Source organism: Pelodiscus sinensis, chromosome 7, assembly GCF_052426305.1.
Source record: "Pelodiscus sinensis isolate ZL-2025 chromosome 7, ASM5242630v1, whole genome shotgun sequence".
NCBI classification, from domain to species: domain Eukaryota; kingdom Metazoa; phylum Chordata; order Testudines; family Trionychidae; genus Pelodiscus; species Pelodiscus sinensis.
In genome coordinates this window covers 30,084,035-30,096,857 of record NC_143058.1, presented here as the reverse complement: position 1 = coordinate 30,096,857, position 12,823 = coordinate 30,084,035, and the positions used below count along the sequence as shown (strand labels likewise).

The 12,823-nt window shown below is 42.6% G+C and overlaps 1 protein-coding gene across 4 annotated transcripts in view; it reads left to right on the top strand.

Annotated features, from left to right (window-relative positions):
• Nucleotides 1-685: 685 nt before the first annotated feature.
• The window catches only part of CACNB4 (calcium voltage-gated channel auxiliary subunit beta 4), a 232,607-nt gene continuing 220,469 nt past the window's right edge, over nt 686-12,823 (top strand). For 2 of the 4 annotated variants that reach the window (XR_012905162.2, XM_075933401.2), the window contains exons 1-2: nt 1,010-1,158; nt 1,426-1,509. Coding sequence is in view for 3 of the 4 variants with exons in the window: in XM_075933401.2 (XP_075789516.1) it covers nt 1,087-1,158; nt 1,426-1,509 (156 nt within the window). In the remaining variant the exon portion in view is untranslated. Of the gene's footprint in view, nt 804-1,009; nt 1,211-1,425; nt 1,510-12,823 lie in introns of those variants that run through there. The other 2 variants (XM_075933403.2, XM_075933402.2) reach the window with 2 other exon arrangements.

The following is a 12,823-nucleotide window of genomic DNA, read 5'->3' as shown; positions in this document are numbered from 1 at the left end:
ATCAAATCTCTGAGTTCTTTTAAAGTTGTAGTGCTCAATCTTGATTTTTTTTTAAAAGTGATGTGTCTGTGTGTGCTGTGTGTGCACTTTTCCTAGTGTCCCCAAAAACCTTAGGCAGCTATAACTTCAGGAAGTAATTCATCTCTAGCCTAGACTGAGAACCATTGGGTGGACATTTTACCCACAGAAATCCATTGATTTCACAGTGGTGTACCCAACCAGAATACATGAGTGCAGTAGCACTGGCTTATTTAAGAGATTTCTAGATGGCTAGTTAAAAGCCACATTAGGATCTTGAGACGGTGGCTCTAGAGGCGGACTGTTACATGGTAATTTTATAACAAATTGTAGCATAAACCTAGTACGTTTTGTTCGCTCTGTCTGGTGATTTTATCACCTCTCATCTCATTTATGTATTGCCAACTCAGGGCCTGGGCTATCTTTAGTGCTCTGTGTTTGTAGGATGCTTAGCAATATGTGCCCTGGGCCTTTATTAAATATAAGCAATAATAAATACATAATAATCAATCATGGAAAATGCGTAGGGAGCACACACATTCCTTTGGGCCGGAGGCTTAATGAGCACGGGGAGAGAGGAAGAGGTTAGCAGGAGATGCATAAACGTTTGGAAAGTTGCGGAGCAAGGTCACTGCTGTCTGATGATCTGGTTAGAAAGGTCAGGAGGCGGCACACTACGGCTGTATGCAGGAGGAGCTAGAAGAAGAGGACAGGGAGGTGGGTGAACCTGGCTTCCAGAGTGTGTGTTTTGAGGGAGCAGCTGTACCCCACACAAAGAGGTCATGGTGAGCCGGAGTGAACGCTAGTCCACCAGCGGGAAATGGGGGGGAGGGGTGGGAAGCGGCACGAGCGGGGTATTTACAGCTGGAAATCGGATGGGGGAAGGGTAGGGAACTCCCCCCCCGCCAGAACTCGCTGGCTTCTGTGACACACATGGCCGGCGCCCGCGAGAGCGGGGAAAGCGGCGCTGTCGCTTTAAGGCGTGGCGGTGGGAGCGGTGCCGCACAGGCAGCGGGCGCAGGGGAGGCAGCGCGCCCGGAGCGGGGCAGAGGCGATGCTGCGCTAGCCATGTCCAAGCACCCCCCCTCCTCCCACAGCAAGAACGGGCTGGCGGACGGGCTGCACACCCCCATCTTCCAGGTGCCTTCCCCGCGCGGGGAGCATCGCCTCGGCGCGGGCTGCCATGGCTGCGGTGGGTGCTGGGCTAGGCGGGAGCCTGGCTCCCTTAGGCCGCGGCGGGCTCCGGGCGGGGGGTGGCTCCGGGCTCAGCCCCCGGCCCTTGGCGCGTCCGGGCAGCTCCGCTCCCCGCTGGACCCGTGGGGCCCCTGTTCAGCGGGGCCCCGCCGGCTGCCCAGCCCGCCCTTGTGACCCGGTGTCTCTCCCCTCCGCCGCCCCCGGCGAGTGCAGGTGACCCGCGGGACCGCGACCCGGCGCAGCAGGTTGAAACGATCCGACGGCAGCACCACGTCCACCAGCTTCATCCTGCGGCAGGTAGAGTGGGGGCGCGGTGGGGGGCTGCCAGGGCGCCCCGCTAGCGCTCAGCTCCGGCAAGTCCGCCTGCCGGCTGGCTGTGACACGCGACTCGGCTTTCTCCTGCCCCCGGCTTGCAGGGACCGGAGCGACCTCTCTCCCCACCTTGTGACTGGGGCTCTCAGGCGGGCTCTGCGAAGCCTTGTTCTTCCCTCTGCAAAGCACTGCTCCGCTCCGGCTTCAACTTCGCTTCGCTTTTAGCCCCTGAGTCCGTATTCGCTTTGCTGGCGAGACCGCTCCCCCCCACGGAAACGCAATGTCTGGGGAGGCACGCAGCAGGATTCGGGTTGATCTAAAATATTTCAGGTGGAGTGAGAAGCCTTTGGGCAAACAGGAGTGTGTGCGAGGAGGGATGCATCAGTTTTCAAGCCATATTCATAACTGAGATTTGGGTCAGAGGGGCTTTGAGATAAGGGTCGCTGCAATGTTTTCCCCCAAATATTTGGGACAAGGCAAAGGAAGGGAGTGAGGAAATAAAAAGGGAAAGGCTCCTAGTGAGTTAGATTCATCTTGCTTAAACTAATAGGTGGACGAAGATTGGAATCATTTCTGTGTTAACTTCCAGTTTTTGAATATTTCTTGAAAAAGCTGCATTAAAGACTGCCAGGCTCTGAGATGCTGTCTGTTAAAGTCCATCTCAGGCAAATGCGGAAAGATGGACTACTAGATACAGTGAGGTAACCAGGGTCAGTCACATGTAGTCAGTTCTATCAAGTGCTGACTACAGAATCCATTTAGACTTGCTTGGAGGCAAATTCATTCTCTCTCCTTCCCTATGTGTACTGAAGAATTTTGGTGAAGAACCTACTTGTTAGCCTACTATATTTAGGGAACTTTAGCTCTCCCAGTTCCAGACTGAAATATTAAGGTCTCTGTACAATTATACATAAGATTTTGTTTTTCAGATATACATATTTTTTCCCTACTTATATGGTGTGTGAAGTAGGAAAATAAATGTCAGCGTGTATTTTTAAATACTAGTGACATGGCATATTCAGCACATATTAGACATATTTTAATGTTGTTTTCTCCTAAATGACCCAAAATAATTTGTGAGAAAATAATTGTGTATTTTATTTATTCCAGTTTTTGCTCCATAATCACTAAAAATTACAGCAGCAGAATTTGAAATTAACATTCAAAAGCTAATTTGCCATTTGTTCTCATAAGAAACCGCCTTTTTCTCGACAAGTATCAGAGCGGCAGCCGTGTTAGTCTGTAGCCACAAAAACAACGAGAAGTCCTTTGGCACCTTAAGGTGTATCAGATTTATTTGGGCATAAGCTTTCATGAGCATGCATCTGATGAAGTGGGTTTCTGCCCATAAAAGCTCATGCCCAAATAAATCTGTAGTGTTTAAAGTACCTCTTCACTATAAACTCTTAGCTTAATAAATAATTGATGGCATCTTTAAAGAAGCCCTAGATAGTTTTATCTGGATTTTCTTGAAACTTTATTTTTAGGCAAATTGATTAAATCCACTTGGAAAAAATTGTGGATTTTTGATGCATTGGAACCTGCATTTTGTAAACACTGATGTGTTGTGGGTTCTCTCTCTCTCATATATGATGGGTACTTTTGCATCTGCAGAGACGCATGTAGGGCCCATGCAGATTGGATTGTAGGGTCAAGTCTGTAGCATTTTATCTATCTGTCTGAGGCCAACATGCATCTCAATACCCCAAAACTTTGTGTCAAGTTTGGATTTGGATCTCAATGTAGGCCATATTGCGAACATTAGGTGTCCAAAAATTGTCAGGTTTAAAAGAAATTGTAAGCTTGGCTCAAATATGATTTTATATTACACTGTGAGTTCTTTGTATGTATCTTCTAGTCTCTGAGCTGTTGGAGTACAATTGGGTCATGTTTTCCAGTTTGTGCAAAAGAGCTGAATTTTTCAAGTTGTTACTTTACTCCAGGTGCTGGGGCTTTAAAAAACACCAAATATCATGACATTTGTGAGTAAATTGTGAGTTGGCAATGATATTTTAGTTTTAGACTGGTGGGTACTAATCCTTTTTCTTGTATGACAAGAATGTCACAGGAACAATTTATGTGACATCCTCTTGTCTATATTCACCCTTTCCACTCTTCTGTTGTTGGCTGCTAACTCGCCTCATAAAAAATTATGTCCATGGTGTGATTGAAGCTCTGGTATTCTCTCCCAGGTGATGTCTACTCAGTAAACACAATTTTAAAGTAGTAAATTATAAAATGTCATTATCTTGGATGGTTTGTTCTTTCTTTGTATCAAGAGAGTTTTCTTGTTTTGAGGTGTAAGTCCTCATTCATCACACAAGCTGAACTCCCAGTGCAAAGAAAGCAGAATCGGGCCTCTGAGAAATTTTGGGATATTTTGCCATCGAAAGAACATCTTTCATTTAACTAGACTGTATTGAAGTGCAGGATACTGAAGTGGTGAATTATGTTAGCCCCACAGAAGAAGGGAATATATAACCAATGGAATTAATCATTTCCAATTACTTTGTGGTATTTTATCATCTCTGCAACTCCACAAATCAGAATAAGAGCAATTCCATGCTAGCAAACCTTATTTTGTTAGAAACGAGATCAAGCCACTACCGTAGCACAAAAGAGAGAGAACACAGTATGCAACATGACTTGAAACTGAATAATTGCAAAAAAAACCCCAAAATATACATGCATGCAATTTAAATTCATGTTCATGGATTGAGCTATTTCAGCAGGTCTTACAAAAATGGTATGGGCGCTTCTTGTACGTGCCAGAAAGAAAGAGTCTAAAAGATTCTGTACATCCTTTAAAGTGATGGATTTCCAGTGTAGTGTTAAAGCATCAACTGTGTGAGTAGGACTGCATTTGATTTTTTTAATCCTTTCTAGTTTGCACTGTAAGGGAACTGAGCATCTGTTCCTGCATGTGGCAATATGTTCTGAATTTCCTCTGGAGTGAAAGGCACTTGTTTTCTCCTGGTGTTGCTCAAGACTGTGCAGAATTTGGCCTTCAGCAGCTGGCCTTGCAAAACCACTACTCTCATGAGTAGTGTTAAGTTGACTGCCCAGTTGAAGCCAGTGGAGCTACTTGTGTAAGTGTTTGAGAGTCAGGCCCCAACTACTCGGTTGTCAGATATAACAGAGCTCAATTGTGACATCTTATTTGAGTTAAAATGTGTGGAAATGTTCTCTGGGCTTTGCAGTTTGTTCAGCTGCTCATGTTCCAGTGCTTTGTGTAAGTGCTTAACTACATTATGTCTGAATAGCTGGTAGTCTGTATTTCAGCAGGAGTCAAATGAGGGAGTCTTAGTCTTTATGAATAGAAACCCCATATAATGACCTACTGAAGATATACACATCTGTTATCAAAGGGGCACTATCAAATATTTGAGGCCCAACATTTTGGTGCTAGATCTTGTATCTTTTGCACATCCAAAATGTACTAATTTTACTAGGAATTGTGAGTGTGTGGCACATATGGAGCTACATCTTTGATGGAGAAAGTTTTCTAGATGCTAAAGGCCTGACTTTTCAACACGGTATGTGTGACTAGATACTGCATTTTTGTGCACCTAACTTACATGCTTAGTTGTGGTAATTGCATGCACATCTCATAATCTGGCCTTGTTGTATGGAATTTGCATGTGCAAACAACTAGGACGTGCAAAAATATAACTTGCCTTTTGTTTGACTAAATATCCAGTTTGTTTATACAAGTAATGCATACTCAACTTTGAAAATCAGGCTCAGTCTACTGGGGTTTTTAAAAATCCACCACGCTATCAATAGATTTCCCAGAAAACAGCTGCTATCTCTGGGTGTCAAGACAATGAATTGTGCGTTCTCTGCCAACTTTGCAGTAATAACAGCATCAAATAGTCACTAAAGCTATTCCCAGAACTGTGGTGACACAATTGTTGTTTCTGCACTGGTATTTGATATGTTTTGTCACAATGAGGTGCTATATAGATTCAAGCTGCTAACTATATGACTTCAAATCCATTCAAAACAAAATAAATAAATCCACTAAAAAGAATCCTCATGACCCAAATGGAAAAGGAGCAGATTGTTTTCCCTACCAATATCATCCTCTGAGTGGCTATTACTGGGGCTGGAGATTCAAAATAACAATAAGGTTTCAAGTAAATGTGCACAATTTTAAACAGTGGGAGATTCAATAATTCATTTTATAAAGATGGTGTGAAGCTTTTATTTGAGTTGCATGAGTTCAACAACAAAAATAACTTAAGTTGCTGCCCACTCATCACAGAGAGTGGATGAATTCACTTTAAGCAGCTGTTTAGGAAACAGTCATATAAACCCTCTCCATGAATTTACTATAATAAATTCCTTCCTATATGTCAATTTAACTGCACAAGATAATGTTTCCTTTGTGCTAAAGCGAGACTAGTTGTGAATATTCTCAGACTGCATTGTTTTTCATTAGAAAAGAGAATACAAACGTAACTCATAGTGCATATATCTGTGATTAGGTGTATCCTGTTGGTCATCGCTCTCACTGGAAGCCTTTTTTCTATGATAAGGGTCAGCCTGGCTGGGACACAGACAGTAAAATATCATCTGGAAAGGTTTTGTCATGTTCGTTGTATATTCAGTGTTTAAAATATAAATTATAACATGCATCACCAAACTTAGTCATATAGCACAGTTAAGTAGAATTTACATTAAATCTGATCTAAACCTCAGATGTACTATAAACAGCAGTCATGTACTGGCATAAATCCACAATGTCATTGGAACGATTGAATCTTGTTGTATTCATGCATGCATGTGTGTTTAAATGCATAAGATCTCAGTGATGGTCCTTTTCAATTTGATGCATTCTGTTGTTGCTAACTTTTTTTTGTTCTAGCTTATACTTCTTACAGAAACCATCAGCGGGAAAAAAAGCTTTTTGGTAAACTTTAAACTGTGAAATGTTATCTTTTTGATTTGCATTTTTCTCCAGATTGTCTTATAGTGGTAAAAGTCAGTAAAATGTTTTCAGTCCTATATCTGTCAGTAATGGCAGAAATACTGCTTACATTGTCACAAACTTGGAATTATGACAATGCCCATAATGGTGTCTTAACATATGATATATGTTGCAATGATGGCAGTACATGTAATGAGTTACAGATACGCAGAAAGTCATTAGGCTAGTTTGAATACTATTTATAGAATTAAATGAACAGGTCATTCTTTTCCTAAAATGGCTTAATTTGTGATTCATAACTTTTTGAGAGGACAGAAAGTTGCTGTGACTCTCATTCCTGTTCAGCAAAGCATTTAAATGTGTTCTAAACTTTAAGTACTCCAATAATTGAGCTACTTTTGTGTTTAAGTGCTTTGCTGTATCAGGGCTCTGAAAAGGTCTTGATTCTACAGACACTTCAATAAGCTGTTTTACACACATGAGTAGGGATTGAACTTCTCTAGTCTGGCACTCTCCTGTCCAGCAATATCTGTGGTCGGGCATCTTTTTAGTTAACTGGATGTCCACTTAACATGGATGTGGCCAAGTTTCCTGCAGTTCTATAAAGTTTATTTACAGCCACCAGTCCTGGCTCACTGTGCTGTTATTTAGCTCTAATATACCCCTTAATATCTTCTAAGAGCCCACTAACCAGTGGAAGTGTTGGTAATGCTGCTGGAAAATATCGACTTCCTGTGGTTTGATACATTCTGTGTTTCGGCACAGGTCAGATCCCAAGAGTGCTGGACTGGAGAGGTACAACCTGCAGTTCTGTATTGAACTTGAGCCCTTAGTTTGTAAATATCCCATTTTTGCCCCCCATGGGAATAGTGTATTGGGCTTGTCTACATGAATACTTACACCCCTTCTGCTGGCTCACACTACATTCCACATCCTAATGAGTGGAGGTGCTACCAATGGAGGTGCTAATTGTTCTTATCAGCCTCTTGTAAATACTTGAACAATCTACTCACTGTCTCTTTTTTCCCCTGCCCTTCCCTTATTTATTCTTGGATCTGGACTTCTAATACTCCCGTCATCTGAATAAATGGGTTGTGCCCATGAAAGCTCTTGATACCGTCTACATGTTTTGTTAGTCTTTAAGGTGCTACTAGACTTTTTGTTGTTTAAGTTTTTCCTGTAACAGACTAACCTGGCTACCCCTCTGAAACCCTTACCTCAGTTTGCCATGAACTAAACCTACCCACCTCTAGCCTGCAGCATAATAACAGTCTGTGTGGACCCTGCTGTTTCTCAGAGATTTGTAAAAATGTAGGGTTGGAAGGCGCTTCAAGAAGTCAAGTCCAGCTCCCTGAGTTGAGGCAGTACCCAATAAATGGTACTCCCTGCGTGTAAACATGTAACCATGGGAATTTTTCAGCGGTTAAACAAATACATTTGAATGTCCCTAGTATTTATAAAGACAAGCTCATAGCACTGGCCTGATGGCCATGTTTCTCCTATGGGGATGTGAATTCAGTCTTCAGTTTCAAACAGATGACATTCCTGCTCACTTCCTGTCCTATACTGTGGTGTAGTTTTTCAGTGCATTGTGGAATGGTTCCAAAGGTAGTGGCATTTCACTGATGGGTGAAGTGATCCCAATATGAATGTTTTATACTATTGTAAATTCATAATCTGATTTATCCAAAGCCTATTGCAATCAAGGGAATTATTTCAGTGGATTTCAGATTGGGTCCAAAATACTTAGGGATCCGTTGGCTTGAAAGGTTGCTTTTCAGAATAACTAACTATTAAATAAACAATTCATTAATAGAAATATTTGGAATTATTTTTACTGAAAATTATCCCCTCACTTTGCTGCAGCACACAAATATTTGCAACTCTGCATCGCTTGGTAGTGCATGATCAAATATCTGGCACAAACAAGGATGGGTGATTAAGTCTGGCACTGAAGCTGTTAAGTACAATATTTGTACAAGAAATCAGCATATAAAACTGTTCTTATGTAGCAGGTGCTGCTCAATTATATTTAAGAAACTCCGTAGGGGACAAAAGTCAATTATCAACATGCTAGCATGGAAGTAGGTCAGCTGAAAACATGTGCTTGTAATATTGTATTGTAGTAATTCACTGTTTGGAAGCTTTTATATCTCCAAGTATTGTGGTTTGCAAGAAAACATTTTTGTTATTTGATTCATGTTCAAGGTCTATTTAAAAAAAAAAAAAAAAAAGAATAGAATCTTGCAAAACAACACAATTATCCTGAAAGCTATCACTACAAAACCATTTTTTAATCAAAACTATGAGATACGTAACGTCTGCTTCTTGATTGCATATGATGCCTGTTAAATTTAACTGCAGAGATGTTAATGTGATTTCTTCATAGATGTAAGCCAGAGACCATTAAAATCTCTCTTGTGCATGCAGTAATGAAATTTAGAGGAAAAGCCCTGATGGGATGCTAATCAAAAACTTTCTGTAAACACCGTAAAGCAGCAGCTCCAGCAGCAGAACCTGAACAAGAAATCCCCAAGGAAAACTGAATGCTTTAAATAGCTGTTCAAAGAACTTTCATATCTGGTGAAACTGTGAAATGCTTATTAGAATGTCGTCTTAATTCTGTAACCACACAATAGCCTCTCTTCTCTCCTTCAGAATACTCCTCAAAGCCCTTTTCAGTGCTTGATCTGGTTCAGTGTCTTCTACTTGGTCCTTACTTTGCAAAGTCCTTCAGCATGTGCTTAATGTTTTCACCTGCTCAAAATTATGTATGTACTTCAGTGTCCTTCTGAATCGGGGGGCCTTAGTACAAATCTGTTCCTAATACTATTGAAGTTGAAAGAATCTTCTCAGTGATGACAGTGAATTTTGAATCAAGCCCTTCATACCTGTGGTTCTCTGTAAAATGACAACCAGAACGTTTCCTTTCTTTTTATAAATATCCTTGCCACATTTACTACTTATTTTAAGACATTTATATATAAATATGACTGAGGACTTGCCCCACCTGAGCCATCTCCTTTTTAAACTTGATCCTGCAGCAAAGACATCATGGTGAATCTGTTGGCATACCATCTTCCTTATTTTTAATATGAAATGGAGAAAAGAAAAGTAAAAGATGAAAAAAATATTGAACTCCTATTTCATCTACCAGATCTCTAGTGTTTAACGAACTTCTGGCACAAAATGGTAAAAATATTTTTCAAGAGTTTCATTTTCTATAATGTGTATTATGATTGCAATGTTTTAGACACTGAGTCATTGGAATTTCACTAAAGGGACAAGCAGTAAGAAGGGATAGGCTGTGAATAAGATTGAGTCCAAACTCAAATAGCTCTGTATATGACCAATGTGTAGGGACTAAGGCATCTCAAGTTGAGAATCCAAAAAGTGGTGAGCATGCACCCTCTGAAAATCAGACCTATTCTTGGTATTTAAAATTGACCTGTCAACAGTGAGAAACCTCACATCACCAGAAACCTTTGAAAATCTTGAGCTACTTACAGAGGCCAAGATTTTTCATTCTCAATTTATGAACTCATTAAGCCTTGAAGTCTTAGTAGTAGTATTAGAGTTGTCCTGTAATGTAATGGCTTTATGCCTGTTAGTTGGTTCTAGCCTTCTGGTGTTTAGTCTGTTTAGCCCAGAGAGTATAAAGGACCTGTTGCTAGTATCTGTGAAGTGGGCCACGGTCTAATCTTGGCTCCCGAGTGAGAGCATGTTCAAGACAAAAATTCAATGTGTTGTCCATCTGCCTACTCCCATAGCACTCAGGTGGCAGATTTGTCTTGGCCACCCCTCTGTCATGAGTGAGTTGTATTGCAGTGATGCTCAAATTTGGCCTATCTGTGTCTCTGCCATGACAGAGGGGGAACTGGGCCAAATCTGCCTCCCAGGAAGCTGCTCAGAAGTCCACCATCATAGGCAGTTGCCTAGTTTGCCAATAGCTAGATTGGGCTTTGTCTGTAGGGCAGTGTTTCTTAAACTGTGTTCTGTGGAGAACAGAGTTCAAAATGGCCACCCTTGTTCAATAACTTCCCCCTGGAGCCCCCCCCCCTTTTTTTTGCTCAACAAAAAGCCTTGGTGTTCCTCAAAAAAACCCAACCAATTACTGTTTGCTGTTCCTCGGTCTTAAAAAGTTTAAGAAACACTTCTCTGAGTGTGTGAAACTAACTAACTAACCTACCTCTCATATGCAGAACTTTAATTTGTTACAGATTAGGGCAATATGTCAGTTTCCTTAGGTCACATTTTCTCTTGAAGATCAATTTCCTTAGGATCTTGGTGTCCAATGATACATTTCTGAGAGGTACTGGGTACCTGCCACTCTGACTCCCCTGAAGTCCGCACACTCAGGATGAAACCCTAGTTAAGTAAATAAAATATTAATCTGCAAAAGTGTTATAGAATTTCAGATTGAACTCAATTCTATTATGACTAACTTTCTAAAATGTAAATCACTGTTGTGGAATATGTCCATGCCTTGGTTACAGGGTGTACTATTATTATTCTTTATGCAGCATTTAAAATTGTGTTAAGCATTTGACCAGTGAATAATACATGCAGCTGTAACCCACACACCTAGTGTGGTTCACTGTCCTGTGTAGTGGCACTTACAGCAAGAGATAAGTCTGCAGTCTAAGCTGAGAGTCAGCTGGCTTTATAGGGCAAGCTTGTAGAGGTTCCTCCACTTAAGCTCCAGAGGTTATAGGTTTGAATCCACATGGTGGCAGTTACACAGGCACTTGTCTGGAGAATTTAGGGCTAGATTCCGCAATGGGATTAGCATTTCAGCATCTAACTTTTAGGCAACTTGTTGCCTAGCAGAGTCCAGGCCTGAGTTAGGCTCCCAAGCTCCTTATACAATTTGTTGGGAGAGTTAGGTATCTAAAAAAGGGGATCCACAAAAGGCAAGAAGCTGAGCTGGAAGCCACCTAAACTAGTCCATAGTCTACAGTCCTCCTTGGCAGTTCCTATGTCCTGCCCTTAATCTGGGTTAGAGGTAGATGTCTCCTCTGTTTGGGATTCATATCCATGTATCAGAAGAACAGCTCTCGGGGAGCAGGTGTTCACAGGGAGCCTGCATAAAAGCCAGCTCCCCATGAGCACTGGCTTCCCATGAGCACCAGCTCCTGCCTACCCCCCCCCCCATGCCACTGCCTTTAATACAGAGGCAGCAATGTGGGAGGGAGAGGAGGATGTGGGTATAACTGTTTAAATGTGTACACTATCACATACCTAGTATGCAGACTGCCTTGGGGAGAGAGAACTGCGGCAGCAGCATGGGGCCAGGTGAGAAGCAACTCTCCATGGCTGCTGCAGCTCCAGCAGGCAGTTGGGGGGAAAAGTGCATGTCCCTTAGCTGGGGCAGGTCTAGATTCGTCTGGCCCCTGCGCTCCCCAGCCAGAATGGGGAATGGAGCAAACTGTGCTCTTTTCCCATGAATGGGAGGGGAATTACAGTCCTCCCTAAAGGGCACTGGGGATGGGGTGAGAGGCTCGGGGCTCTGGCAGTCCAGGAATTGGGTATGTGTGTGCCCCCTGCCAGTCCCTTTTTTCTTGCCTAGTGATTTTGTTTCTTTTCTGTAGTTTTTTGCGTTCCTGAACTCATTGTGTGGGGGAGAGTTTCAGCCTTCCTGCTGCCACAACCAAACCCTTACCTTGCTTTATATTATGATAAGAGGAAGCTGCATATCAAATTTGGTTGTCCTAACTCTGACTGTTTAGGAGATCTAGAACAGACAGATGGACTTGTTCACTCACAGACAGTCAGACTCTCTCAAATATATATATAGTAGATATCATTGAGCAAGATAGTGAGTGAATAACTTTATAGCCCAGTGGCTAGAGCACTCGGATGGAGACATATCAGGCAGGGGGATGAAGGGATTAAATCCAACTATCCCACATCCTGGGTGAGTGCCCCAACCTCTGATGGGTGCTGGAACAATTTGTATAGTGGAGGTGTTGAACCAAACAATAAACCCTGTTTAGGGATGTAAGTGAGTAGTCGACTAACTAATAAGCCTAGTCTTCTCAGTTAATCTATTTGACTACTTGCATTCTCCCCCTCCACCACCCTCCTCGGTTGCCTCTGTATCAGAAGCAGCAAGCAGGGAGGGGGAAGCAGGAGCTGTGCTGGGGAGAGCTGGCTTAAAAGCGGTGCCACCTGCGCCCCCCCCCCCCCACACACACACTGTTGCCTCTATCAGAGGCAGCAGCACTGGGGGAAGAGGAGGAAAATGAGAGGCTGCTACACAGTAGCCTCTGCCCGTGGCAGGCACAGACTTGCCTCAGGCAGCAGCTGTTCTGGCAGCAGCGGCCCCTATCTGTGGGGGGGTCCCTGTGGACAAGGGCTGCTCAT